Here is a 27,698-nt window from a genome sequence, read left to right as displayed (position 1 = left end):
TCATATATATAACCAAGAAGAGGCCATCAGTAGCTACTTTTAACCATGTCTGTACAACAGATATCAAGCTATGGCAGCCAGTCATAGCTTGATATCTTAGCATATTAAGCATTTCTAGGCTTAGCTTAGCTAGAAGACTAGAAGCAGCAAGCTAGCCTGGCTTCTTCAAAACATCAACACTATGAAATGAACATCTTATATCTTATGTAGGCTACTTATAACTTATAACATACAAACAGAAGTGTAAAACAGTATTTTTACAAATGACAAATTGTTAGCTCTACGCTCAGCTAACCATCTACTGGTTCTGTGCTCTAAATATGAAGCTACAACCCACCGGTTAGCTTAGCTTAGCACAAGATAAGTCTCCTCTCGTCTTCACCACGAGGTGGCCAGGAAACCAAAGGAGACTTCAGAGTGTCACTCGATGTGTCCTGTCAAGAAACAGTCCTAATACATGCATAATACAATACACACAATCCCCCCAAAACCACAGTCTGTCACTTCAGTTATTGTAGGCTACAATCATACAAACATATAAAATATTAATTAGTTTGCTTTAGATGTGCTGGTAGAAGGATACTGTGACCTTTGGACAGAGCCAGGCTAATTTATTCCTGGTGTTCATTTTTGCTCTGGAACCAGAGTGATCGTATCTTCTCATCTAACTCAAAGCAAGAAAGAAAATAAACATATTTCCACAAATGTCAAAAAGTTTAATCTGAAGTTTTAGTTAAACTAGGCTATGTCATTCTTTCTGAATAATCTACGCTGAGTACGCAACGTCCTAGTGTGGCTGAAAAACTGTTTTTAACTTGAATAAACAGGATGTGCTCTGCTCTGCTTGTACGTTTAAAGAGTGTGATGAACAATAGCCTGTCAGTGTTGATGTAAATGCACTGTGCAAGAGAGCCCATCTCCACCAGTGTGATGAAAAATCATCATCTAGGTAAAGTCATTATAATGAGAAACTTTCTCAAAACAATGATTTAGTAGCCTCTTTCAAAAATAATGATTTAATTACCTATCAGAATGAGAAACTTTCTGAAAGTAATGCCTTACTTATCTCAAAATAACAACAAATTTTCTCAAAATAGTAAGAAACTTTATCACGATAGGGGCTTGATATCATTTTTCATTATTTTGACATTTCAAGTCAATGCTTTAAAAAAATGTCTCATTATCTTGGATACCAACTGATCATTTTGAAAAATCTTATTATTTTAAGTAATTATTCTGAGAAAGTTTCTCATTAAAATGACTCACATGATCTTTTTTTCCCCATCACACTGGTGTAAATGGTCTGCCACGGTAATAAATGCTGATATCATAATAAGGAAATAGAGGAAAAACGAGCCAGTGGGTTGATGGAGAGGCAGCCTCAGCACACATGGGGCTCAGGGAGCAATTCTGTGAGCAAGTGCGCCCCCTGTAGGACACCTGAGAGTGAGGCGCTGATGTTCCTCTCCTCTCTGTACCTGCTGAAAAACACTTTCAGCTCCTCATGCAGTCGACTGAAGAAAATGGCATGGATATAAATGATAACGTGTGTGACAATTATGCAACTATAAAACTGACTAAACCTCAAAGAAAAAAAAAATCACTCATAATCTTTTAAGAATGACAAACTTATTAAGGTGGTGAGCTCGATGAATGTTTGTGTTTTCTGACAGAATGTGGTTTGTTGGTTGGTTAAACTGTATCACTGAGGTTCCTTCAGGAGAAACAAGATTCAATACTTTCACACTTTCAATGCTTTCACAGAGACCACTAGATGGTGCTCTCATCACATCCTGTCAACACAAGCTCTGCTGGCACACATTAGGTAGACAAAATAATAGGACCATCTTATCTGCAAACTCCACTTTTATAAAGCTTAGAAAGATGGAAGCTTTTTTGGATTTTGTCAGAGACGAGCTGATTCAGCTCTTTGTGGTGCTGCTGTAGTAGAATTATCATTAATAGAAATAATGTCTATTATGTAAAGACAGTATTTCATCATAGGGAGACAGACAAAAACACAGTAAACCCACATAGAGGAGATGAAAACAACATCAAGGACACTTAAAATGATTAATTAAATGCTCTTATTTGAATTGATAAAATTCAAAAAGCTCTTGTAATGACAGGAAATAAACTTAATATGTAAAATATGGTTTTTTATACATTATGATGAGAGGTGATACATGATGGAGAGGAGGTGGAGTGGGAGAGGAATAGGGATAACAGGAGCGCACGTGTGTGTGTGTTTATGTGTGAGTGCAGGGTTAGGTGGGGGGTGGGGGGGTAGTATATCTATTATCTGGTGATAGTTTATCAGTATAGTTCTTAACAAAATCTTATGATGTTATATTTGTTAATATGGTGGATATTTTCAGATATGTTTTTTAGATTTTCACCCTAGAGAGAGGAATGAAAAAATCAAAAAAATGTATTTGAAAATTTCCACAATAATAACATTATACTTTTTTTTTTTAAGAACTTCTCCTAATTTAATTATTTTGGGGTCAACTGTAAGGAAGACTTTTCAATTTAATTTTATCAGAAGTATAAAGCATGAATATTTTGGGTTTTGGGGTTACATAAAATCTATTAGTCCACCGAACTGTCCTGAGAGAATTCTGCACACTTCACTGTATATTATCAGTACGAACTACGAGTGTTACACTGAATTCAAGTTTCTTTCACATTCATTTCTTTGTTGCTTCCTAAAAACAGTATATACAACAAACAAAGCATGTGTTGTAATAGTGGCGTCGTGGGTACAGCCAGTGTTCAAAGCTGTCATCCTGTCTTCAGAGAGTACGTCACTGCTAAAGCGCTGAGTCATATGCCAAAGCCATCTGAGCCGTAAGACAATTAGAACTAAGAAGTGGCACACAGCAGCATTTAACTGGAGACGCTGCACAGATACCAAGCAGCCTAAATGGGTTACAACAAACACAACCTGCTCACCTTCTGTTTCCCTGAACACAGAGGAGTGTTAATGTCAAATAGGTCGAGAAATGCTGTAATATTTACACTTTTTTAATTTAGCAACATCGCTGTTGAATTCAGTGTTGAATCCCCCCTGGGAATACAATATTCATAATGTGAGTGTTTATAATAGTGAAATAGAGGGTACTTAACATCTTCACCATAGTGAGAAATTAAAAAGTAATACTTGCATTACTGTTCCATGACCAATTAAAGGTCATAACATTTGAAAATATTCCACAGTGACATTGCTTGAGTTACATATGAGCATTAACTAGCTTTTTAACCTACAATGCTCAAGTGTGCGATTAAAAACATGACTGGCAGTATGTGACATTTCTCTTCCCACATACAATGTTAACAGTCCTGTTTCAAGATTAAATGACACATAAATGTCATCAACTCAGACTGCTTTGAGTAAGACTTTTGTGGACAATGCTTAATATAATGTTCCTATATTTTATGAGGACTTGTTTTTCTGGGGGCTTAGCTCTTTATCACATTGGGATCACTGGTGGGAACACGATGTGCCTCTTTTAATTTCACGTGTTTGCAGTGGGACTACATTTATGAGACAATTTCAAAGTGAAAACTAGAATAACTGCCTCACGTTGAACGCCTCCGCCAAACAGTTGAGTTACAGTTTACATCCGTGTCCATCAAGACTCGTATGTAGCCATGACAGTTGGCAATGCTTTAAATATGGATGTTGGTGCAAAGAAGCTACAAATTCTAAAAGTGGATGCTTCATACACATCTTAAACCTGGCAGCACAGAAGATCTATACAATCAGCACAGTTTCAAGATGGACACCCAAGATTAGGGTCACCAAATCGGTATCTGACCAAACGTCTCACCTTCTGTTCCTGAGATATGACGTTAAATAATGGCCAGGTAAGTGTTTTTACATAAGATTATGATGTCACAGTGAGGTTGATCATTGTCCTGTGGATATAAATGTTGTCACTTCATCATTTTATCCTCTTAGACATTTGTGTGAAATATAATTATCTTATTAAGTCTCAAATTATGGCCAAAAGTCTGTTTTTCTGAGGTCACTTTGACCTTTGTGGACGTTTGCGCCAAATTTGAAAAATTCCCTGAGGACATTCTTGACCTGTCGCATTCATTAAAAAGGACAGATGGACATACAAACAACCTGGAAACATAATGCCTCCAGCCGTGGCTATCGTCGGCGCAGAGGCATAAAAATCAAATAATTAAAACATCTACAACAACAAAACATCTACATCAAGTCCTTAGAAAACAGTTCCATATTTATTGCAAAATATTTTTGTACAGAATACAACTGAAAAAACATCAACAGAGGAGGAATGGACAGTAAGGCCAACATCAGAACTCCAAGAGCTGAACTGTACAAACACCAATAGTAACATTTGCTGCTTTGATAGTGTTTTTATACAGAAATTGTTTCCCGCCCTCACAGACGACCTCCTTAAGGGGGAGAAAAAGAAAGAACTCAGACATCTTCCTTGTTTTTCTAAAACATTATTGCCTTTGCCTGTAAAACCATTAACTTAAAACACCGATGGACAATCCTTAAAATGTCGAAATTTCTGTACGAAACTTGTCCCTTGATTGATAATGTCTCACAAAATATAAATATATATACTTGTAAAAAGCTCCAAACAATATGGGACTGATAATATTTTGAACATGGGTGTAGCGTCACTTGTCATTGAGAACATGAGGTTGAGAGCACTACAGCTAAAGTTAGGAGGCTAACACCATTAGCTCAACTTCTAACACCAGTAACTGAGTGTGCTGAGATAACACTTCTTATTTTGAACAAAATTAAATACTAACGTCTGCTTTTTAGTTTACTTCACACTGCTGGAATAATTGAACCCTCGCTTGAGCTCGGAGGGGTTTAGCATAGTGCATCTAGATAAATTCGGGCGTGCATGCCCATGCACATCCTCATGCGATTTGGCACAGATGTAAAAGTTCTTTCCTCAAAGTAAAACTTGTGGTAAATACGTCTCGGTCTCTCCAGCTCCGTCTCTTACATCTTTTTTTTCTTTACACATAAAAAAAGGCAGAGTGAGACAGGATACATTTTTCTTCCCCGACATTCAAATGTACATCTTTAACATTGGCTCTCCCAAAATTTGGGATCTAATGAAGACAAAAAACCCTCCTGTCTCTGGAAGTTTGTTATAGAAAATAAAAATTAAATAACGATTAAAATAGATACTTTTTTTTTTTCTCATATGCATAAGCCCTTCAAGAAAACACACCAAAACATTAGAAAGGATGAAGATGATGTACAATCCAGAACTCCAGAGGAGGGGGGGGGGTTTCTTCTGAAATGACTCCAGTGGGAAGGTAGACGTGGAACTAGAGGTGCAACACAACAATGTCACGTTTTTGCCCTTCTGATTCTATATCTCACAACACGTCTGGTGGATAATTAACGAAACACGAACATCCGCTGCTTTTTGGGGTTCTCTACGCCAGACGACAGATGGACTGCGGCCTTCAGACACAAACAGGCAGACTAACACAATGCTGTAAAGCTGACTGCTGCTTCTGGGATACTTGGATGACTTTTAGGGGGTGTTTTTTGGATGTTTTGTTGCAGGAACTCTCCTGCAAACATTCATTTCACTAATGAGAACCAAACTTTTAAAGTTTATAGTGATTTTGAGTCACTATGCACAACTTTATGACCTTTTCTTTCAGTGACTCTCCACTAAAATGATCCCCTACACTGTAGCTCTGTAATGGTGGGTATGTGTGGGGGGGGGGCTCTTTAACCTGTTATGGATATCACAAGTGCTTTCAATGATTTGATACCCTGAGTAGAGGACATAGGCTTGGGGTGAAGTTCAGTAGAAATAAAAACATTTTTGCCAAGCAAACACCAACTAAAATAAGGACATTACTAAGTAATACCACCTTTCACACATAAATAAAAACCTGTACTGATCGGTACATTAAAAACCACAAATGTAACCAGAGAGAAATAAAAACAACAACGACGACAAATCACCCATGACAACACAGTCATTTTCAGCTTTACAATATGCATATATTCATGCATATATAGTGTGTATTTCCCCTTGCATACAGGCGAGTGGCTGGGGACTATATAGAGAGCCTTTAGTTATACCAACTCCCTCTGCAGAGACTAACACTGATTATTAAGAGATTGGTACAAATGAGAGCAAACATAATTCACAGGACAAGCTGAGGGGCGAGAAGACGGGGACTGATTCTGCGCAGCCTTGTAAACAGAGGGGGCCAGAGAGCCAGAGAGGATGATGGGTAACAGACATCCACTTAAAGCAGCAAAGATAGGACAGATTACAGGAGGTGGAGGCTGGGTGGGAGTAAGGAAAAGAGGAGGTGGGGGACCTTTTTCCTCCCGCCACAACTTCGCTTCATTTGCGTCCCGCTGGGCTCGGCGGAACATCAGTTCTGTTGCTGAAAATTAAGAAATGGGCATGTTTCCGCCTGCGCTGCTCAAGAAGGAAACTACTCATAATGTAACAAACGGTGGACTCTCAGCGATGTAACACAGCGTTTTCTTGTAAAGCAACCTATGAGCTGAGTGAGCATTCGATGAGGGGGGGAGAGGGATGAGCAGGAGGGTGCGACAGGCAGATAAACGTCACTGGATCTTCAAAAGGTAACAGCTGCCCCCTCCCACCCCCGCTTCTCCCCAGCCCCCTCCCACATCCTCTTTGGGTCGTTAAGAGCTGAGAGGACAGAGAAACTCAGACGAACAGCTGGATGCGCTCGCGGATGGTCTGCCGGCAGATCGGACAGGTCTTGAGCGCGGCGCTGCAGTCGATGCAGGAGGCGTGTCCGCACTGGAAGACCAGCTTGATGTGGTTGTCAATGCAGATGGGACAAGTGATTCGTTCCTCCATCTGGCGGTAGCGAGACTGCAGCTGCTCCAGCAGATTGTGCTGCTCCGAGTTCTCAGTGCCGGGGCTGCAGTCTACCTCTGTTTGGTCTGTGGAGTTTGGAGGGGTTGTCATCAATATCAATGATGTCATAGCAGTAAAAAACTGAGTTTGCAGACAGAATAGTAACTGTAGGTTGTTTTCTGATGTTATGAAAGCTGTGCAAGATGAGCAAGGTGTTTCACTGCGCAGGTGGTTCACAGATAATAAGGCTGTATACTGCAGCAACTGACCAGGGATAGCATGACTCAGAATGTCTGACAATTTCATTGATAGCTTGTCCTCGACACAGAGGTGCTTTAACCTACCATTCAAAGCTGTTTCTCATTAACACAGTGATCACTGCTAAATAGGGATGTCAGTTTCAGTTAACTTACTTTTCAAAGCCCTGCACCCATCAACCAGTAACTATCTAGTCAATGTGAAATGCAAGAGGCTTTTCCTTTTAGTCCGGTGCTCCACTGTCTAAGTGAGCTTTAACACCGCATTTCAAAGCACTGGCCACATAAAAGTGGTGAAATTTAATGTTTTCTGACACAAATTTCTTGCCTTTTATTTCATCTGTTGTTGGCTTTACTGACAGACAGACAGACAGCTAGCCACGTTACATGCAGAAACGTTGTGCCCACTGCCCACGCTCCAGTCTCCACTTGTTAGCTAATGTTGGCTGCTCTGCACTGCGGACCACCCGGGCAGGGTGGCAGCGACACTCCTTCAGCAATTACCGCTAGCCACCCTCCAGTCTACCCCAGGTCACCCCAGTGACCAAGTGGCTTCAACGCTGAGGTGCAAACCCCCTTTGGCATTGTTAGCACTGTTAACTATGTTAGCACCACTAGCTGCGCTGACACTGCCAACACAGCTAACAGTAGTTAACAATGCTAAAGGAGGTTTGTGGCTCAAATTTGGGCAGGGCGCTGCAAGCTAATGCTAGCACCAAGACCCTGTGGTGGTGTGCAGTGCAGTAAACTGAAAGGTAGCAAAATCAACCTGCAGACCAACTTGCTAAACCTGTCAAAACAATTCTCTGCAATTAACCAATTAACAGTTAACCACTGACATCCCTGCTGCTAAAACAGATTTTCAATCCTGTTTGGGATGTCTGTATAAAAAAAAAATGCAGAATGAGTATGTGGCTTTGGAAAAAAAAAACAAAAAAACCTTGTGAATGAATGTTTCGGCAACTATCAGTCACAACTCCAAAAACTAAATTTAACTGGTTTAAAAAAAAAAAAAAAAAGAAACATACAGTACATGTAGATAATAAACTACAACATCAAAAAGTTTGCTGTCTGAAAAAACAAAACAAAAAACAAACTGAAAAATCCAGAAATAAAAGCTGCCACTATTACAAGGGATATGTTTGTTCCAAACATGAGTGTGTATATATATATATATATATATATATATATATATATATATATATATATATGTGTGTGTAAAGGACCTAATTCTTTGTCTAAAAATGTTCCATGCCATCCTTTTCCTATTGACACACCCCCGATAACAACAATAATGGGATTCTTCTTACCTTGTCTAATTTTCTTGGTGATTGTGACTTGGCATTTGATGCATTTCTTCATTCGATGGGCACACTCTGTTAAGACAAGAACCAGATCAGCATGGAGATACAGAAGACATACAAAGAGAATACAAGAAAAAGTGCACCTACAGTATCAAGAAAAATGTCTGCGTTACTTAACATCCGAGACAGAAAGTGAAGCAAATGGTAGAGAAACGTTAAGATATTTTTTAAAAAATAATAAAGCCCCTTTTTTGGCCATCACATAGTCTTCCACTAACTCAGGTCTCCACCCACCTTCACAGGCCACGCTGTGCTGGCATGGGCAGAAGAGAACCAGCAGAGCCAGCTCGGAGCAGATGAGGCATTCACTGGGACCCGGCGGTGTGGGAAGAACCAGGTTGGTCATGGTGTTGGGCGTAGTGTGGACCCGCCTCAGGCTGGCGCTGCTCAGGCCCTGTCCACATGTGATGGCCTGCAGACGTTGCAACCTGACAGACAACACATGGCTTTAACAACGCAGAAAACCGAGTGCAGTTCATTTGTCTCTAAAGTGATTCCCACACAAAGAAACATTTTCTGTAGCAGCTGATTTTTGTCCATCTTAAAATTCAGAATACATTTGCATGTAAAAAGGCAGTTTGAAACACAACATGGCCTTAAAAATCTACTCTTTGGTTAATAATATTACCAAAAGCATTATGAATGTTAGCAGTGCTTTTATAGACACCTACCTGTGTTTCTCAGAGAAGCCCTTGATGAGCTGCATCATGGTGCTGTCTGCCACCAGGTCCAGGGGACTCTTTCCCTTGTGGTTGGCGTAGTTGATGTCAGCCCCTTCCTGCGCTAGAAAACAAGCGATAGCTGCACCAACACTCAGCTCGGTATTCCCCAGAAGACCTGAAGCGCTCAGCTGTGGATACACACCATGATTGGAAGAGAGGGAGAGAGAAGTTGCAGTTAAAATTAACATCATTTCAAGGCAGTCCCTAATCTACAAACACACTCGCACGAGCACTAAGAACTGTAGAAATGGCGGAAGTTGAGAAAACTTAGTCAAGGTCACAGCTGACAGTGAGCTAAAAAAAAAAAAAAAAGAAATGAAGTAAAACCAGCAAAGGCTGAAACATAAACCCAAATCTAATCAGCACTGAAGAACTCCCCAAATTACTCATCTGCTGACAGTGGCCAAAACAGCCCTGAGCACTCAAGTATAGCCACCTTCATGGGGTGTGTGTGTGTGTGTGTGTGTGTGTGTGTGTGTGCTGGCTTGGCAGGTGCCCAGGATGTTGAGTGGAGCTGCAGTGTTTGCGGTCATGTAGACTGGAAAGGACGTTCTTCATTGGCACAATGATATCAACACCAACTGATGTAACAGTCACAAAGCCCAAAGTCAAGGTCTCTTAGCATGGAAGATTAAAACTAGTTCTTGTGAGTAAACGGCTCTCTGAAAAGCACAAGGAAGATTAAACGAGATGCTGTGACATTATAATTCTGATCCTTATCAGGTGGACACAGTTATAATGTTACAATGCAGGAGTTTAAAGCTGCTCTAACGTTTTTTAGGGGTGCACCAATGGTGACATACTGGGCTAATGCGGACACCAATGTTTAAAATAACATTTTAACATTAAATTACTATAGATAATATGAGAAATGTCACTCATAATCAACAGAGAATTATAACCTAATGCTAACTTTACCCTCAGCTCTACAGAGCGTTTTAGCATCTTTCAGCTCACTGTTTTGAGTTTATGACCCATACCTTTACTGCGAAAGAGCTTAGTTACACCAACTGTATGCTACCTGCTCATCATGCTAACACATTCACATAAAGATTTTATAAGGTGATAATGTGTTAGTGCTGTGTTTACAGCTTGCTGTGCTCAACCCAAAAAAAAAAAAAAAAAAAAATCAATTAATGCCGGTTTACTGTTACTAAACTCGAATAATCACGTGTCCTTAAGGTTCACTCAAGGGCTTGTTGAGCTCATTCAAATAACTATTTGTGCTAGCAGTAGCATTTTCCTTTGCCTGCCATATTGAATAATGATGTTGTTATGGCTGGTTGTTGACTGTGTTGTTGACTACAGCACTACACAAAATGACTTAACAGAGAAAAACAGACCACAACTCAAAATGTCAAAGTGTCACATTACGGTTAGATGTAATAGAGGGAGGCCTGAGGATTCAGATTTGTATGCCTCTGTTGATGCATAACACCATATGACTTCTCTTAGACTCCTTCAACTAACACAGCATGGTCCTATCCAAGTTCAATACATCCTCTGGGGAAGTAATGACATGGCGTGTTTACACCGTACTCTTAAATTTATCATGGACATCTTAACTAAAGCCCTGTCTGTGCCAAATCTATATTGCTCCACTAAGTGGGCCCTCTTCACTTCTCAACCTTTCAGCACTTCAGTTCTTTCCCTTCATTACACCATCGTTCTCGGCCTCTTGCCAGTACTTGCTCTTAAAGCCACGATATGAGATTAAAGTCGAAGACGAGGTAATCTTTATTTCTGAGAAAATAAATCCTAAATGTGGAGACTTAATATCTTAAATTCATGTGCTTATTAAGATGTGCAATTCTCTTTTCAATTTTTTTTGTTTTCCTCCAGAAAACAAAGCTGTAATGCCCACATTCACTTTCACATGGTACCACTTTAGTGCACTCCTATCTGACAACTTTCTCCTTAGTTAACCCCTCTCTCCTGCCGTGTTTACACAATAAAGCAACGTCCTTTCTCCTCAGTTAACCCTCTCCTCAAAGTAATCCAGCCTGACTTCTTTTCCTGCCTCTTACCCATTCATCCCCTCATTTACCCCGTAAAGCCAACTAAATCCTTTATCCTAAATCAACCACTCCCACTATAAACAAATACCTTTACATTCCGTCTGTCTGTTTTTGTTTACCAATCCCTCCTTGCTTCAGTATCCTTTAAGTCTTTATTTACTTTGCTATGAGTCTTTTTACTTTCTTAATCCTTTTTTCCCACCTTCAGTCCTAATCTACCTTCCTTTTAATATCTATTTACCCTTCATTCAGGCTATATTTACTCCTCTTTGAATGTTTCATGTGCTCTTCCTTTGGTCATTTATTTCGTCTTTGGTAACCATCTCTTTAGTCTTAAATGTACACGCTCAGCAGTCTCAAATATTTAGACGTCATTTCTCATCTTTTGAAAGTTGTGGTGTCTCTCTTCGGCTTATTAAGCCCCAACATAACCACAATTCAGTGGTAATGCATCCCTCAGCAGCTGTAGTTACATTAAAATCCCTTCCCATTGTGAGTAATGTAAGGTAGTAAAGCTTACTTTTTTAATGTGGACATATATTATCACAGTTCAAGCTTTTTAAATAACGTGTTTAAGGAACAAGTCAACACCATGCCACCTCCCCCGTCGGTTCTCACCCTGCAGTAGAGCGATGTGGAAGAGCACCCCTCGCTGCTCTCTTCACTGCTGCTGGTTCCCACGGCGGGGCTGAGCATAACATTGGCCAGCTGTGGGCGGAGGAGGGCAACGTGCATGGCCGTATCGCCGTCCTCATCCTCCATGTTGACGTCAGCACCCTCGGACACCAGCAGCTGCACCAAGTCAGTGTGGCCCTGCGTCACTGCCAGCTGCAGCGGCGTCTGGTTCCGGTTGTTGCGGATGTTGATGTCGCAGCGTCCCTGTGGAAGAGGATAACGGGAAGAAAAAAAACATGTAATTTTGAATTAAATGAATAAAACAAATCCGTATTAAATTACTAAAAATTAAAAAGTAGCAGTGAAGTGTATCAAAACATTTTTCTGATTCTCTTGTCTCTAGCTCACCTCCTTGATGAGGATCTCAGCTACATCCCGGTGGTTATTGAGGGAGGCCAGATGCAGCGCAGAGAAGCCGTCCTCCTTCTTAACGTCCACCAGCTGCCGCGCTCTGGCCAGGATCTTCTCTGTGGCCCTGCCGCCAGAACAAACAACACAAGACTCAATTAGCACAACACTCCTCATGGCTCATGACTTCAATTAAGAACAATTATATCTGTAATAGATGCTCCAGTGCTTTTTACTGTACTGTCTCTCACTTTAAAAAAAAAACAATGCAGGCTGCTAAATGTTGATGTTACCATAAAGTGCCCAGCTTGTCGAACATGAATATCAATACTCTCTGTTTAAATATGATTAGAAGCCACTTTAATACCCATGTCTTGATTTTAAACACAGTGTTAAATACATGAACCTGATCACACACAGTGACAGCGCATCTACAACACCATGACTGCAGCCTGTGTACACCTCTCAGAATATGAAGCTCAGTGTTCTTGACAGGAGCTTGGACGGAGACGCAGCTGCTGTACAACTGTTAACAAGCTGATCTAACGAGAAAACACTGAAGCACAACAGGCAGCCAGTTCTCACTAAACACAGCCAACTGACCCTTTCTGTGATACTCCACTACCCAAAGTGTTACACATAAATAATAGTAGATCACTGTCGTCCTTGTAGCTTGCATTCTTCACATTCAGTATGAAACCAGCGAGCTATAATACGGACAGAATATCACAATCACCACCTCACAGCTCAACACAGCTTAACACTAAATGCTCAAATCTTTCAAGGTCACAAACTTTAACCATCCTCTATAACTATCCACCCAGTTTTGTCAGATTTTAGCATGTTATCTTCACTGTGAGGTTTAACAAAGGAGACGTTCTTTGAAGGATGACACCACATTCAGTGAAGTGAGACTATTACAACTTTTTTTTGTTGTGATTCATGAAGCGGGCTGATGCTGCAGTGTGAGGCCGGGCTGCACTGTTGAGATGTCCTCTGCTCTGTAGCTGAGCCTGCTTTATGGCGTGTGAAATTGAAGCCGACAGCCTTAGCGAGTACCCAGGAAGCTGGCATGCTACCATGGAGGCTTGGGTGCGATGTGACCCAAACTTTCTATGGATGTTCAGCCAATTTTAATGTTAGCACCGCTGGATTTTACCGTTGGGAAAAAGTGGTGTTGATAAATGAGGCTGGCATAAAGTTTTTTAAGATCAATCATAATATCAGAATGAAACAGACTGATGGGCAGCACATGAAGGAGGCTTATTGCTTCCGGCATCTCTCAACAGACAGACAGCTCCTCATTACCTCTTATTAGTAATGAAAAAACTCGAGGATGTAAAAACATTGCTCAGTAACCAGCATGCAGACATCCAGCAGAGCATCAATATAATGTAAAACCAATGATGTATACAATAATACAACCCAAGCTACTTCATTGCCAATCCAACCAATTACTATAAAGCAAAACACTGTCAATGCAATACATACCACAGGGACAAACATCCAGAGTGTGTACAGGGTGTCTATAGGTATCAGACACTTACATTTTTAATGCTTTTTAGAACCTTTTCAAGATAATATTTAACCCAATTATTTAAGACCGATTTTTGGACAAACCATATTTTTCTTATTCAAGAATTGCAGGTAGGTATAAAGGTAAGTAGTATATATGTAGTCCTGTGCAGAGGTAGGTTTTATGTAGTACTATGTTTGTTAGAGTGAGCTAGCTTTGTCTACATTTTGCCAATAAGTGCAGGTGTTAAATGACGTATAAGGTTCAGAGGAAGGTTTAAAGATTTGTAACATCAGAAATGTGGACTTTCATGCAGCATAGCTTGACTCATTTTGACAAAAGTACATCAATAGATGGATAATTGAAGTTAGGTAAAATGTTGGTGGCAATTACAACCTCGCAAATTCAAGTTTAAGACAGTTTAATCACCTTTAAGGCTTATTATTTGATAAATTAAGTGAATATAAGACATTTTCAGGACCTGCAGACACCCTGTATGTATTCAGATGTTAGCAAGCTTTACAGCTGAAGCACAGATGACCGATGTAAAAACTGCATTTAAAAATAATTTTTCCGTCGTATGAGAATTACGATTACTTCATTATGTCATATTATTTTGAAAAGGCTCTTCACCTAGCACCTCCACCGCACCAATCTGTAGCTATCCTCCTATGACTATGTACCATATACACATTATTTCAAGTTTGAAGGGAAAAAAGTATCACAAAAATCTCTATTCAAAAAGTTTTTAAAAATTAACAATTGGCCCTAACTAACAAAACAAAAGCACAATCAAAACAGAGTTAATTCATGACGTAAAGAATTCTTTCCGAAGTTTGATTTTAGTCATTTTACAACCTTGTAAATTTTATGACTAAGTGTTAGACTGAGTGACAGATGCACTGAAACAAACTGCTCATCAACACACCAACTCTCTTCAATGATGCACCTAGATAGCATTATCTTTTCTGTGTTACACTGTATAATGCTCCCAGTGGTGTGCAGGGAACATGAGAAATGCAATCATTTTTGCATCAGTTTAAAAATGAGCAGTTTTAATGTAGCTTTAATTATGGTAACTAAACAATTACAACATTTACAGGCTCATTAGCAGCAGACTGCTGATACATTTAAAATGCATTACTGGAGGGCCTGACTGCTGAGAGCACAGGCTGCTTTGTTACATGTACTGTACAGTCACGTATGGTTGGGATCTCCTCTGGGTGTATTACTAAGGATGGAGGCAGTTGGGGAGACATTGTGTTGGAGGTCATTTGTACCTGCAATGCAGCCCTGTGTGTGTGTGTGTGTGTGTGTGTATGCGTGCATGCGTGTGTGTGTTGGGGGCCGTAAAGGTATTGAGGGAAATATCATTCTTGCTTTTGTGTCGTCTCCAGAGCACCTTTGTTATCTAAAGAGCTCCCCCTCGCAGATATGAAGGAGAGACGCCATGTCTGTCGCGTCACCTTTGCTCTCTCATTTCTCTGCATCATTTCCATAATCGTTACTTCTGTGTGCTCATGAATATTCAGACTTGGGCTGACGTTTCGGGGCAGTTTTTGTACAAACATGCCTCCGTACACAACAGCCAGAGGGCATCTCGGCCACGCTGGTGATGACTTTCTGGAGACTGAAGTCCTCATTTGGTTATTTTTGGGAGTCTGCATCATGCTTGTTTGTAACTTGCTTCTTGATCAAAGCAGAAGAAATGTACCACTAATTCTTTGACGCTGGGAGTGACGAAGAGAAAAAAAGAGAGGATTTTGATTTCATGTATAATTAGCTATGAGAGTGAGTGTGCTGTGAAATCTGTCTGGTGTGTGTCAGACAAAAGACGCAATAACTCCAAAAAGATGGGAGTAAATAGGACAAACTGAACAAACTGTTGGGGACCAAAAGGGATCTGGTGAAAGTGATGAGAAATCAAAAGAGCTACAAGGAGGCGAGATTACAGGGAAGAGGGAGAAATCCCAGCAAATATTCTCTCTTTTTGAGTAAATACAGTTAACACACTAAACACACTGTACATCCATTTGCCTCTTCTGTCAAACTGAAAACTCCTGAAGAAATCTGGCTGCCTGCCTTGTGTCTTTTCTTTCCCAGGACTGTTTGTGAACTTGGCCTCTAGCCCTCTTTTTCCATTTCCTCACAATAAATAAATAAATACACTAATAAACAAAACGTTCTCGTCTTTCTGTCACGAAAAAACAACAGAGGGCCACAGCTGCTCAAAGGGAACTCCAAACACTGTTGCATCAAAAAGAAAAACTACATTTATGGATGATCTGGACTGTCAAAGAGGAGGACGGCCAAGCAATCAACTGACTTACTTGGGGGCAGAGGTACAGATTGTACTTTGGTGGTTGTACAAATAAAAAGTGGATGAACATCAAAGAGTGTAGTGAGGAAAATCCACAATATCTATACATTTCAATTAAGAGTTTTGAATTCACTCCACAAAGATTACTCCCATGTTAAATATGACATAAACTGTGATGAGATGTGTTTGGCCTTAATCTGTCGTCTGCATATTCAAACTGTATATTACAATTCATATTTAAGTCAGAACAAAGACGGAAAACATGACAAACACACAGCACCTATACTGTATAAATGTACTGTAGGCCTGCGGGTGATGTATGAATGAACTGGTGAACCAAGCCAATCCTGAGCACTGTAAATCCTGTCTCTCTACTTTTGGCGCAGCGGCTGATGTCAAGCTAAATGAATGCCGGAGAGTGCAGCCTAAACTCCCAGCACTGCACATATGACACTTGCCAGAACAGATCGGACATTTATTAAATGACTGTCTACTGCGGCCTCCACTCCCGTTCCTTTTTCCTCTCTCGCTTGCAGTTATTGCTTGCCGACTCTTTTTTTTTCCCCTTCTCAGTCTGTCCACATACTGCACTCATGTACAGGCTGTCCTGACTAGGATTAGATTTTTTTTTTGTTGTTGTTATATATTCTTTCACGGTGTGTACAGTATGAGCTATGAGAGGGTTGATTGTTGGAGTGATGAACAAATGTGGGTCACTGGGAGGTGAAGTATGGAGGCCAGAATTTGGCACAAAGCTGCCCTTTGACGAGAAAAACAGACTGACTTATGGTCATTTTTCACTGGTTTAGTACTTGACATACTGGCATAAGTAGATTGTGGAGAGAGGACCAAGCTATGGTGATCTACTCACTGCCGAAAAATCTTTACTAATGAAAATAACAGGGCTCCCACTCTTTGGAATATACATTTCAAAGATATTATCCATCAAATTACACAAAATGCACTTTAAAAAAATCTCTAATTGAAACCTTGAATGAAGTGGCATCGCTTCGGGGAGGAAATTTATGGTGATGCTGGTGTTTTTCATTCCTGCTTCCTTTCCTGCGTGGCACCTCTTTAAAAAAGAGCCAGGGACAATTTTCCATTACATGGTTTTGTTATAATTTTGGAAGGAAAGTTCATATGAGGTTGTAAAAGCCCTGGAGCAAAGAAGCAGGAGCCTCACCGTGGTCAGGCAGACTTGAAACTGTGAAAAATCAACTCTAAGTAGTCAATCAGGCCTGTGAAGAGACTTGCTATCATATTCAGGTGGGAAAAATAAGATTTTCTTGATCTTAGCAAAATGATCTTCCTTAACCTGATGCGTTTAAAGCCTTTAACTGCACTGAAAACAACCAGTTCAGATTTTTACTTGAATAAATATAAATTGTTATATTACAATGTGAAAAAAATCACCTGTCTGTTGCGGTGAGGTTCAAAGCATTTTACGCAATGAATCGATTGTACTGCTGAAAATAGCGAGGAAAATGATGTAACAGGTCAAATCAGCACAGGTCAGTTGCAGTAATGCACACAAAGATCTGCATAATGCACAATGTAAATTTTGATCATTTTCATATCAGGACAAACTGCACAACTGTAACGGCTGGTTTGAGCCACTAGCTTAAAAGAAAGTTTAAATTATATAATTTGTATAGGCTTGTGTGTATCACTTGAAATTTAAGGTTATCAATAACATTTTAAAGAAGACCTATTATGCTCATTTTCAGGTTCATACTTAAATTTAAGGTTACTAACAAAACCGTTATGTACTTCAAATTTCAAAAATACATACAATTTTACTCATACTGTGACTCATATGTCCTTGGCACATGGGGGGTTACAGCCTCGGCACGTGTCTTATGTCGATCACTACCACGTTATTATAATATTTTGCATCACATGCAAAAGTAAGCGTCTCCGGCTTGTCAGCGCAGCAGCTCCTCCTCACTTCAAGTCGCTGTCATTAACTTTTAACCTGCAAAGGCGGCAGTGCCGCAACATTGTAGGAATTTATGAAAGCCCTTGTGAACATTTCAAAGGTTACACATTAAAACAATATTTATTTGCAATTACTCTATTGAACGACCCCGAAGCATGAGCAAATGGGCTGTGTCACTTTGGATCAAAGAGATGTGCCCTGTCACTGTCAGCGCGGGGCTGACAGGGCACCCTCCGCTGAGAAGAGAGAGAGGAGAGGAGAGGAGAGGAGAGGAGATGGATTGTAGGTCTGTTTGTAAACGGGGCTTCTCTGACAGTCATGTATTTCCCCAAAAAACATCTCTTAATGCACAGTAGAGCGCCGTTTTTTTTTTTCCTCCAAAACTGCCTTGATATCCAGCAAATCGCCTGGCAACCCTCCAATCGCCAATATACGATTTGATCGCTGATCGTCCCAGGCCTAGACCATATAGAGAAATCTGGCACACTATGACATCATACTGTAACCAGAGTGATACGAAGCCTGAGGTTAGCCACATTTAATATGAACATTCTTAATTGAAACACTACATGTAAGACACAAAACACGATAAGCATAATAGTTCCCCGTTAAAATATATTCAGAGTACTGCTGAAAGCTGTGGTATTTTCTTAAAAAAAAAAAAAAAAAAAAACCATTCACTTTTGGTTTGTTCTCTCTAGATTTCCAGGCTATTCTGGGTGTGTGGGAGCTGGTGTGATGCAACATGGACAGAGGAGGACACTGGCACACCAAAAAAGAGCCAGACAGAAGAGTTGTGTTTGAGGACTGAAACCTTATCATTGTGAGAACATTCAGTTATGTGTTGCGTTTCTACCTGCCCGGTCAGTGCAGTGTCAAGGCTCAGCTTGTGATTAAGCACCTCCAGTGTCAACCAGCCTAAAACCAACACGGTCTGAAGACAATGGAGCCTTTGTGACAGGTGTCAGCGAGGCAGCCTTGGTGTTTGGCCTCAAGCACCTCAGTGTAGAGTAAAATGTTTGAGCTGATCTTTAACCAGCTCTCTGTTGGTGTCACCGGGGGGACTCAATTCCAGTGAGGAATACAATACATGAAGCAATTTTGGGAGGAATATATCTGATATTTTCATGAAAGTAAATGTGTTTTCCTTCTTCTTCCTATTAAGCACTGTGATACATCATTTAGCCAAGTCACGAAAGCTTTCACGACTGCTCTGATGAGTAGGTCTTTCCTGGGAAAAAATTACGTGGTACACTGTTCAAAGTTTGTTTGGATTTTCTGACGTTTTGTCCAATCATGGTTGTGCATTGCTAAAAAATGACTGCACTAAATGTAGTTTGGGAAAAGTCAAGTCATTGTGTAGGGAAACGGTGCAAAAATAAATGTTGTTTTTGCCTGATACTGACTTCCATCCTGCTGACAGCAGCAGCAGCAGCTGTGTGGGAGATGAGCTCTCTATCTGTAATGGATAGTGTGTGTGAGAGTTGACCTTTGAGTCCTCATTTGAACGCACAGCAGATATTCACACACACACACACACACACACACACACACACACACACACACACACACACACACAAAAACACACACACACACACAAAAACACACACCCATAACCATCATTTCCAAGGCTCACATCAGGTATGTGCATTCAGACTATCAAGACACAGATAACAACTGAGCAGCCTGAAAAGACCACAGATCACACTCTGTACATCGACTGGATTTTTTTCACATCTCAGAGACGCACATGCAGTTATTTGCCTGGGTTCACACCCAACTTCTAATGTCACTTCTTATAACATGTGTGGCGCCTGGGTCACGACCAAGCTTTAAAAATGTACTTGCAGAAAGTGCGGATATGATCTCAACTCACAGTTTGTTTCCTTTGAGGGCAGCGTGGTGCAGCAGGTTGAAGCCTCTGTGGTTCTGCTGTGTGAAGTCAATGTTGGGCACCAAGACCAGGATCTCGATGATATTGCGGAAATCTTTAGCAATGGCGTCATGGAGCGGTGTGTCCCCGTATGAATCCTGAGTGGGAGAGGGAGATTGTATTTTAAAGTGGCACAGTGAGTGAGGCTGTTGTACATATTGGAACTCAACTCGAACTACAGGTTTTTGGGCCTCTTTTTGAGGCGTGTTGAGACACAATAGCAAAATACCGTAAAAATTTGTTAGAATGGCAACTGAGTCTTCGTAGGGGAAATATCCTGTCTGCAACCATGACATGATTTGGTTTGCTAGATTTGTTTTAACCCTGAAATCTACACTACATATACAGATTTTGTGTCTACATTAGTAGTGTGCTGGATGCTGCAGTTCATTCTGATTCTATGTCACCACGAACAAAAAAAAAAATGTGGAAAGATTCTTCATGTTTTTAGCTGAGTAGCCATACTACTCAAGCACAAAAAGAATGCTGTTAGTGAATATGGGGCCTGGTTGCAGGCATGTTAGACAGTGTGGAAAATGCCCTTAAAGAGACACTAAATTGCCTTAATAAGGCTGAGGGCTGATGTGCAGCAGGGTCACAGTCAAACACCATAAATGTTTGTATTTGTGTGTTTACAACTGCTTGGAAGGGCAATGTGTGAGACGTGACATGTGTTCAGCAAATAGCTGACACTGCCAGAGAAGCTCACTTACTGGCTACCCAGATGCTCGCTCAGTGCTCGACCACTGGCCAGTGATGGCTGCTCACTGAGTCATGAGCTCCTGACCAGTGATTGAGCCACAGAGGGGCATGATAAGGGTTGGTAGGTGGGGATGCATAACACTAGGTTTTTGGCCAGTATCCCAATGTTTTCCAACTCATTTTGGCTGATTGCCAATGCCAATACATGCATAATTTTTCCACCTAATTGCAAAGAACATCAAGTCTCTCCTGTAGTGGAATTAACACGTGATAATTCCTACTCTTACCATGCTTATCTAAATGTATACATTCACTGGGCAAAATAAGAAAACTACATCAACTTAGATTACAGGTGAGACATGCCATGTTTATTTTTATGTAACATTTTCAAGCAAAATTGTGAAATTCATCCTACTGTAACAAGGCTTGGATGATGTGTTCCCTGAGACAAAAGTCTCATAATTAAAGCATCATCTTATCTGCCTGTCATATTGGCAGAAATATTAATTTTGGGCCAATGCCATATTTCATTTTAATGCCTTTATCTGCTGATACCGATGACATGCTGATATTATTGTGCATCCCTACTGATAGGCACCATTTACTTAAAAATACTTTTAAAATACACATATGGTGGTTACATTTAGCATAGATTTTCTTTAAGTCAAGTACATTCATTCAAGATTTTCAAAACTAAGGCCAAACCATGAATTGGAAGGACTGTGCCACTCTTTTCTCAAAAGAACTGCACTCTCTTATCACACAGAACAAAAATGTAAGCAACCAGCTTATCATTCTATGTCTACAAAACCAAAGGTGTTTAATGGTACTAAATCTACACCAGCGCTGTTTTCACTTGCTTTTTCATGCCACAAAATCAATCAGTATCAGTTAAGGTAGTTAAATAAGGAGTGGAAAAACACAAGAAAAATGATAAAGAAATTAAACACACAAAATCGTTACTGGGGGTTTGTATGGCCACACATTTTAATCAAAGGCCAACCTGAGGTATTGGGCAACCTCGGCCCTCTTACCTGGAGATTGACGTCAGCTGAATGTTCTGTCAGCACTCGCACCACGTCGGTGAAGCCCTTGTTGACAGCAATGTGAAGCGCCGTGCACATGGAGTTGTTCAGGAGGTTGACATTTGCCCCCTTGCTCAACAGCAGCCGTGTGATCTCTGCCTGGTTACTAAACCGAAAGAAACCATAGACAGAAAAAGACACACATTAATCCTCACCACCATCGATTTCCATCGAGTGATTCAACAACCATGCTTTCAATTAAGATTTTCCAACTCTGATTCCAAGTAAAATCTCTTCTGGAATGCTTGTTCTGAAAACCCAGAGGGAGATACACAAAGCTCAAGGGTTGCATGCTAAATTACACCACTGTCATCCTTTTTAAACCCTGCCATTTTGTTTGCCTGATGTACCACTGCTGCAAGCCAACAAAGTTATTTTCCACAAGTAGAAATTCCTGAGGAGATTTTGTTAAATGCTGACTTCCTGAGTACGTGTTACTGTGGTGAGAGGAGGAGATAGAGCTGGCTGATTAGGAAACACTTTAATGCTGTCGCTTCTGCGAATGGATTATCACATTACAAGGAAACAAGGAAGGAGACAGGCAAGCTCTACTGTACATCTGTCAATCTCAGGAAGCAGAGTTGCATCTTGTCATGAACCCAAGCTCTGTGTGTGTGTGTGTGTGTGTGTATGTGTGTGTGTGATAACTTGGCAGTTTTATTCACTTAAATGTGTGCAGAAAAACTGTGCGTCCCTCTTACCCGAAGGCAGTGTAGTGCAATGCTGTGTCTCCGTCTTCATCCTTGACCTCGATGGAGCTGTTGGCCTGCAGCAAGGCCTTCACCACCTCCATGTGGCCTTGGTGAGCGGCGACCTGCAATGCAGTCTTGCCCTGGTTCTTTATATCCACCTGCCGAAAACACAAACGTGGTTGAAGATACATTAGAGGCGATGGTGGCCTGGACACTAAGAGAGCTGAACATAGACTGACTGCAAATAAGCTGAGCATGAATAACAAACATGTTCGTCACACACTTGATACATAATCCTAATAAGCAGTGTAGTCATCACAGAGTAGATATATAGCCGAGAACAAAACAAATGTACTTTGAATTTACTTTAATTTACTTGTTCGAGTTATTACTTTTCTTGCTAAGTTTAAAAAACAATTACATCTCATATAATACCAAACATTATATAATATATATGCGTAAGTCCTATGTCAAGTCAGTTATAGCATGTGTTGCAATGTAAACAATGTAAACCAACATTAGGTCATAGCAATTTAAGTAAAGTAGTAATTATTTTAGGAAAATTATCATACTTGTAGGCTGACCCAATTCATTTTAGCTAAATTAACATGAAAATTTTGTGTTTTTAAGACTGTCAGACCAGAGCTCAGCAAAAGTTGTCAGTGAAAAACAATTAACTACTTTGGTCTAATGACGAGAGTTAATATGAGGGTATACATTGTAAAACAAAAGAGATTTATTCATTGATGGAGATCTTACTATTTCTACCCGAGGTATAAATTCTTTAATATCTCTGACTGTTTTAGAACACGGTGAGTTGCAAATGAACTAATCTCTACAAACAGATATTAGAATCTATGGACAACGAGATAAAGTTTTGGTATCAGAAGCATTCTGGTCTTGTGTTTGTGGTTTGTCTGTAGCCTGAGCAGTAGTGACCAATCACGTTTGAGTGGCAGGTAAACAGCCCGTGTGGAGAACAATGGAAACGTAACGCGTTTGCCGGATTGCAATCATGGAACCCATTGGCTATCGTCTGAAAAAAAAAAAATTAAGCTTTTCATTAGTTTCATTAGTTTTCATTTTTACTAATTTATCTACATTCATATGCAGATGTTTGTTTATAGAGATTATCTAATATGACCAGCACACAGAAGAGGAAGTCTTGGCCCGGCTATACTGAATCTCTTCAAGTATTGGCCACTGCCCCTTGATGCCTATCATCGTCCGATAGCTGATGGGCTGAGATTGGAAATCACTTACCAGGACTGTTTTATGGCTGCATTGGATTGGCATTTTTCTGATCAATGTGATAAAACACCTTAATAGGTATTTATTTCATTATAATGGGCAAAAACAAATACATTACTTTGTTTATCCTCTCCTTAAAATTTCCAGAAAATTGACCATACTACATTACAAAATCATATGCACATGCACTTGTACAATCTGTTTAAATTCAATAAAATGACAAATCTCTATCTGTTAGGACATCAATTCTAACTTGATTTTATTGTGCCTCACTGAGACAAAAATCTCTTTTACAGGAGTGACATACAAAAATTATTAATCATTTTTACGTCTTCATGTAGCAGCATACTTAAGTTAGTCTGTTTGTGTTATTATGTGACTTTGGTGAATCCAAACTTACCCTTTAAAACACCACAGTCACACATTAACACAAACAACCTCCCTGATCTAAGCAGCGGTAGACCAGCAGCTGCCATGTTCAGCAAGGCAAATTTACTGTTTCTGTCAATAGTCTGGCTCTGAAGAGAGCATAGATAAGTTTCAGTTCAGTTCCCCATCATAAAGAGAATTCTGTTTGGGAAGTGCTGAGCATACCACTGGATGAATGAGACATGGATTAGACTGTATAAGTTGTGTTCGTAAACAAATGTTTTGATATAGTTTTACTGTTGTTAAATGTGGTCACCTATGACTTCTATTCATCAAGAATTTTCTCTGTTTTTGGATTCTTCTTTCACGGCAGAGCCACGCACATTTTCTTCATGAATTCACGGTAACATGGGACAGGTAATTCATTAACAAATGGTCATTTGAGGGTTTGCAGTCACAAGTCACTCTCTCGCTGTTCTGCCTTTGATTTTGATAATCGGTCTTAGACCACCTTGATCAAACAAGCAAATTAAACTACGAGAATTACTTTTATCATTTATTAGCAGACACTGTTATCCTTGTTAGATCCCATTCACATTTGTGTTAATGAGAGAGCCACATATTGTCTAAACCATGTTTGCTACATATACAGTACTATATTCACTACAAGGAGGAGTGGGAACAAAAATGCTCTGCCCCCGTGCTGTGTTGTGTTGTAGCACAATAGCAGAGAGTGGATAGTTTTGAGAGATTTTAAAGTGGTGTGTGATAATTTGGATAATCCAGAGTCATTAGCTTCATCGGACAGACTGTGGATAATGTGTCCTTTGCCTTATCTGGTTCACTAAGTCACTCTGGCCCTTAAATCCCCCACCCCCAGTCTTGGTGTCGTGGTGGAAAGAGCTCTTGGAACGGGTAGTGGACTGCAGCAAAGAGAAGGAGTGCTGCACTAACCTTGTCAGGGTACTTCTGCACCAACTCTCGCACTTTGTTGGCACTGCCGTGTGCTGCCTCAATGACCAGCCGGCTGGGATTGTCCTGCTCTGTGGACTGAGACAGCAGCTTCTCCAACACTGAGATGACAGTACCTGAACAGAGACATAGGCGGATGGAGAGGGGGTGTGAAGGAAGAGGTAGTGAAAAGGGGACAGACAAGAGAGACAAAAGGGATTTGTTCAGCTTAATGAGTCCGGTGTGATTAGAAATGGTGTTGCAAAGCCTTCCAGAGAGCTAAAATAGCAAACAAATAGGTTAATGGGTTTGTCAAAGCTGAGGTTAAAGCAAACCACATGAATGAGTCAAAATGCCCCTTCATGCAGTGCAATCTGACCACACACACATTAACAAAGTCACACAAGCCCCCATCCGCTGAGGTGAACACATGCACAGAACAGATTCAGTCATGACTGAGAGACTGATGATGACAAATGTCCGCTGTGCTGCCAAAGCTTCTCCCTGTCAACATGCAGGATCGTGACATGCTATAGAGAAGAACATTTCAAGAAATGACACCCCGTACACATATTGCTAAAAAAATAGCATGCGTGACTGTGGACATGAATGCCACAGTTAAAGCCTGGATGTGAAAGCAGGCATGGCAGAAGCAGAGCTGGAAAGAGGGCAGGGGAGGATGAATGAATGCATGCAGAAGGTAAAGCTGGAGCTGGAGTGTTTGAGATGAGTCCCCTCGTCCCGGCAGAGGCCTTACTTCCAGATTCGTTGGGGTTCTCGGCTGTCATGAGGTTGGCATCCACCTCCACGGTCTGAGCAGAGAGGCATGCTGGGTTGAATGTCCACGTCTGTCCTCCAAATGCCACCCGTAGGTCACCATCCGCATATACTTTCAACACCTTCCCGGCCTGGCCAAGCACCTAGGAAAGAAAGAGCAAGTAAGGTGGATGTAGTATAGGTCAGGGTGAAAGTGCTTTAGACGGGTAAAAAACAAGGCAGAAGGTTCACAGGGACAAATAAGTAAATAATTAGCAAAACTATTCATGTTTTATAGAGAATTAATTTTTTGCCTCTTTAATTTAGGTAAATAAGCAGGCCGAATTCAAGGAAGCGACTCTATGCTCGATTGCTTCCTGATGTACACCCAATCTTCAGGAAGTAGGTCACTTTTAATTCAGAGGGAGGACTGCCAAATAAAGGCTTTACTTTAGCAGGAACACAGTTAACACTGTGCACACAGACACGGGGTAACCTGAAGCCAGAATACAGAGGTGAGACAATGTCATTGTTTAGCAAGTCTCACGACAAGACTTGAAAACTTTGCTGAAGGTCCTAAACAAGTTATTATCCACCATTTAACAAATCTAACGACATTTTAAATAATGTCTCTCTCTTTTGGTAAGAGTAAATAAATAGAGTAAATAATAATAAATCATCAGACAGTCATTCTTAGTCAAAGGGATTAAGTCCAAATTAGGTCATGAGTCATTTGTGTGAAAGTCAAAGTCAAGTAACAAGTCTTATTTTTTAATATGTCAAATCAACTCAAAAGTCATCAAGACCTTAGTTGAAAGAATTATGACACAAGTCTGACTCAGGAGCAAGTCATGTGACTCGAGTCCACACCTCTGCCACAGTATGGCATCAATTCAGCCTTTATAACTAATGCTATAATACCATGAAAAGTTAGGACTATCAGGCTACCATCTATTATCAGGCTAAATAAGCATACAGGAGCCATGCTGTCTGTCCACTCTCCATGGCCAGCCTGCAGTCTCTTCACACTCTCGATGTCCTCCAATACTCTTACTAGCTCGCCAACTCCAAATGTGTTCACCTAGTGGGAGAAAGATGGACAAATTGTCATCAAAAGATCTTACAATCAGATGAAGCATCCAGAAACTTATCTGTATCTCAGTACCTTGGTGAGAGCCCCAGGATGGAAAGTCCAGCGGATGTTGTTGCTGTACTGGACTCTGACATCTCCTCGGTCAGTGATTCTATGAACAGTCCCAATCCGGCAAATGTACTGAGAACACAAATAGGCTGTGTCACCCAGGGTTCTCCCTCTGCAATGCTGTGACCTTAATGTTCCCTTTAGCAGCTGTGGTTTGAGAGTTGGACGCTCTGTTTCCTTTCACTCTGTTGCACGCTAATGTCCATCTGAGCCACTTACATAAACATTCTGTATGCTGAGCTCAAGAGACATGTTTGTTTTGGTTGTAAGGCCATGTTTTTCTAAAACATAAAGAGTACATAGTAGGTTCAAAGTACAATGGCATCAGTGTAACTTGTTGGAAAAAAACATTTGAAGTTCACTTCTTCTTCTTATGTAAAGCTGTCTATTTTTAAAGGAGCTCTACACGATAGTCAGAATGTATCTGTGATTCAGAGGTTGTCTGCACATGGCTCTCAACATGGAGGTGGCTGAGCCAGCTGCTAACAGTAGCCCCTTTTACACTGCCTCTTCAGGGAGGGAATTTCATGCCATTTTTCTGCCTTGCCATGCTGTATATAAGGTACGATCGTGAAATGTCTCACCTTTAAGCTACCACTGGATGTGCCGAAATGATGTCTGTATAAACTGGACAACCAGCAGGACAGGATCATGGGTGGCACAGGTGTGACATTTTGACAACGTGTTATGCATGAGTCCAACCACCAGGAGATTGAAAAGG

General features: G+C 40.6%; 1 protein-coding gene across 2 annotated transcripts in view; it reads right to left on the bottom strand.

The window, feature by feature from the left end:
• Window positions 1-4,227: 4,227 nt before the first annotated feature.
• Window positions 4,228-27,698, bottom strand: part of mib2 (MIB E3 ubiquitin protein ligase 2) — a 50,494-nt gene continuing 27,023 nt past the window's right edge. For both annotated transcript variants that reach the window (XM_049580651.1, XM_049580650.1), the window contains exons 7-19: window positions 26,942-27,049; window positions 26,753-26,857; window positions 25,778-25,940; window positions 25,024-25,157; window positions 22,459-22,607; window positions 21,707-21,863; window positions 19,914-20,068; window positions 12,260-12,386; window positions 11,855-12,115; window positions 9,168-9,346; window positions 8,731-8,924; window positions 8,443-8,508; window positions 4,228-6,961 (exon numbers count right to left, since the gene is read on the bottom strand). In XM_049580651.1, the coding sequence (XP_049436608.1) occupies window positions 6,720-6,961; window positions 8,443-8,508; window positions 8,731-8,924; window positions 9,168-9,346; window positions 11,855-12,115; window positions 12,260-12,386; window positions 19,914-20,068; window positions 21,707-21,863; window positions 22,459-22,607; window positions 25,024-25,157; window positions 25,778-25,940; window positions 26,753-26,857; window positions 26,942-27,049 (2,040 nt within the window). In that variant the 3' untranslated portion in view covers window positions 4,228-6,719. The remainder of the gene's footprint in view (window positions 6,962-8,442; window positions 8,509-8,730; window positions 8,925-9,167; window positions 9,347-11,854; window positions 12,116-12,259; window positions 12,387-19,913; window positions 20,069-21,706; window positions 21,864-22,458; window positions 22,608-25,023; window positions 25,158-25,777; window positions 25,941-26,752; window positions 26,858-26,941; window positions 27,050-27,698) is intronic.

This window comes from Epinephelus fuscoguttatus, linkage group LG7, assembly GCF_011397635.1.
Source record: "Epinephelus fuscoguttatus linkage group LG7, E.fuscoguttatus.final_Chr_v1".
NCBI lineage: Eukaryota > Metazoa > Chordata > Actinopteri > Perciformes > Serranidae > Epinephelus > Epinephelus fuscoguttatus.
Note: the sequence above shows the minus strand (reverse complement) of the source record. Positions and strands in the feature narration are given on the sequence as shown.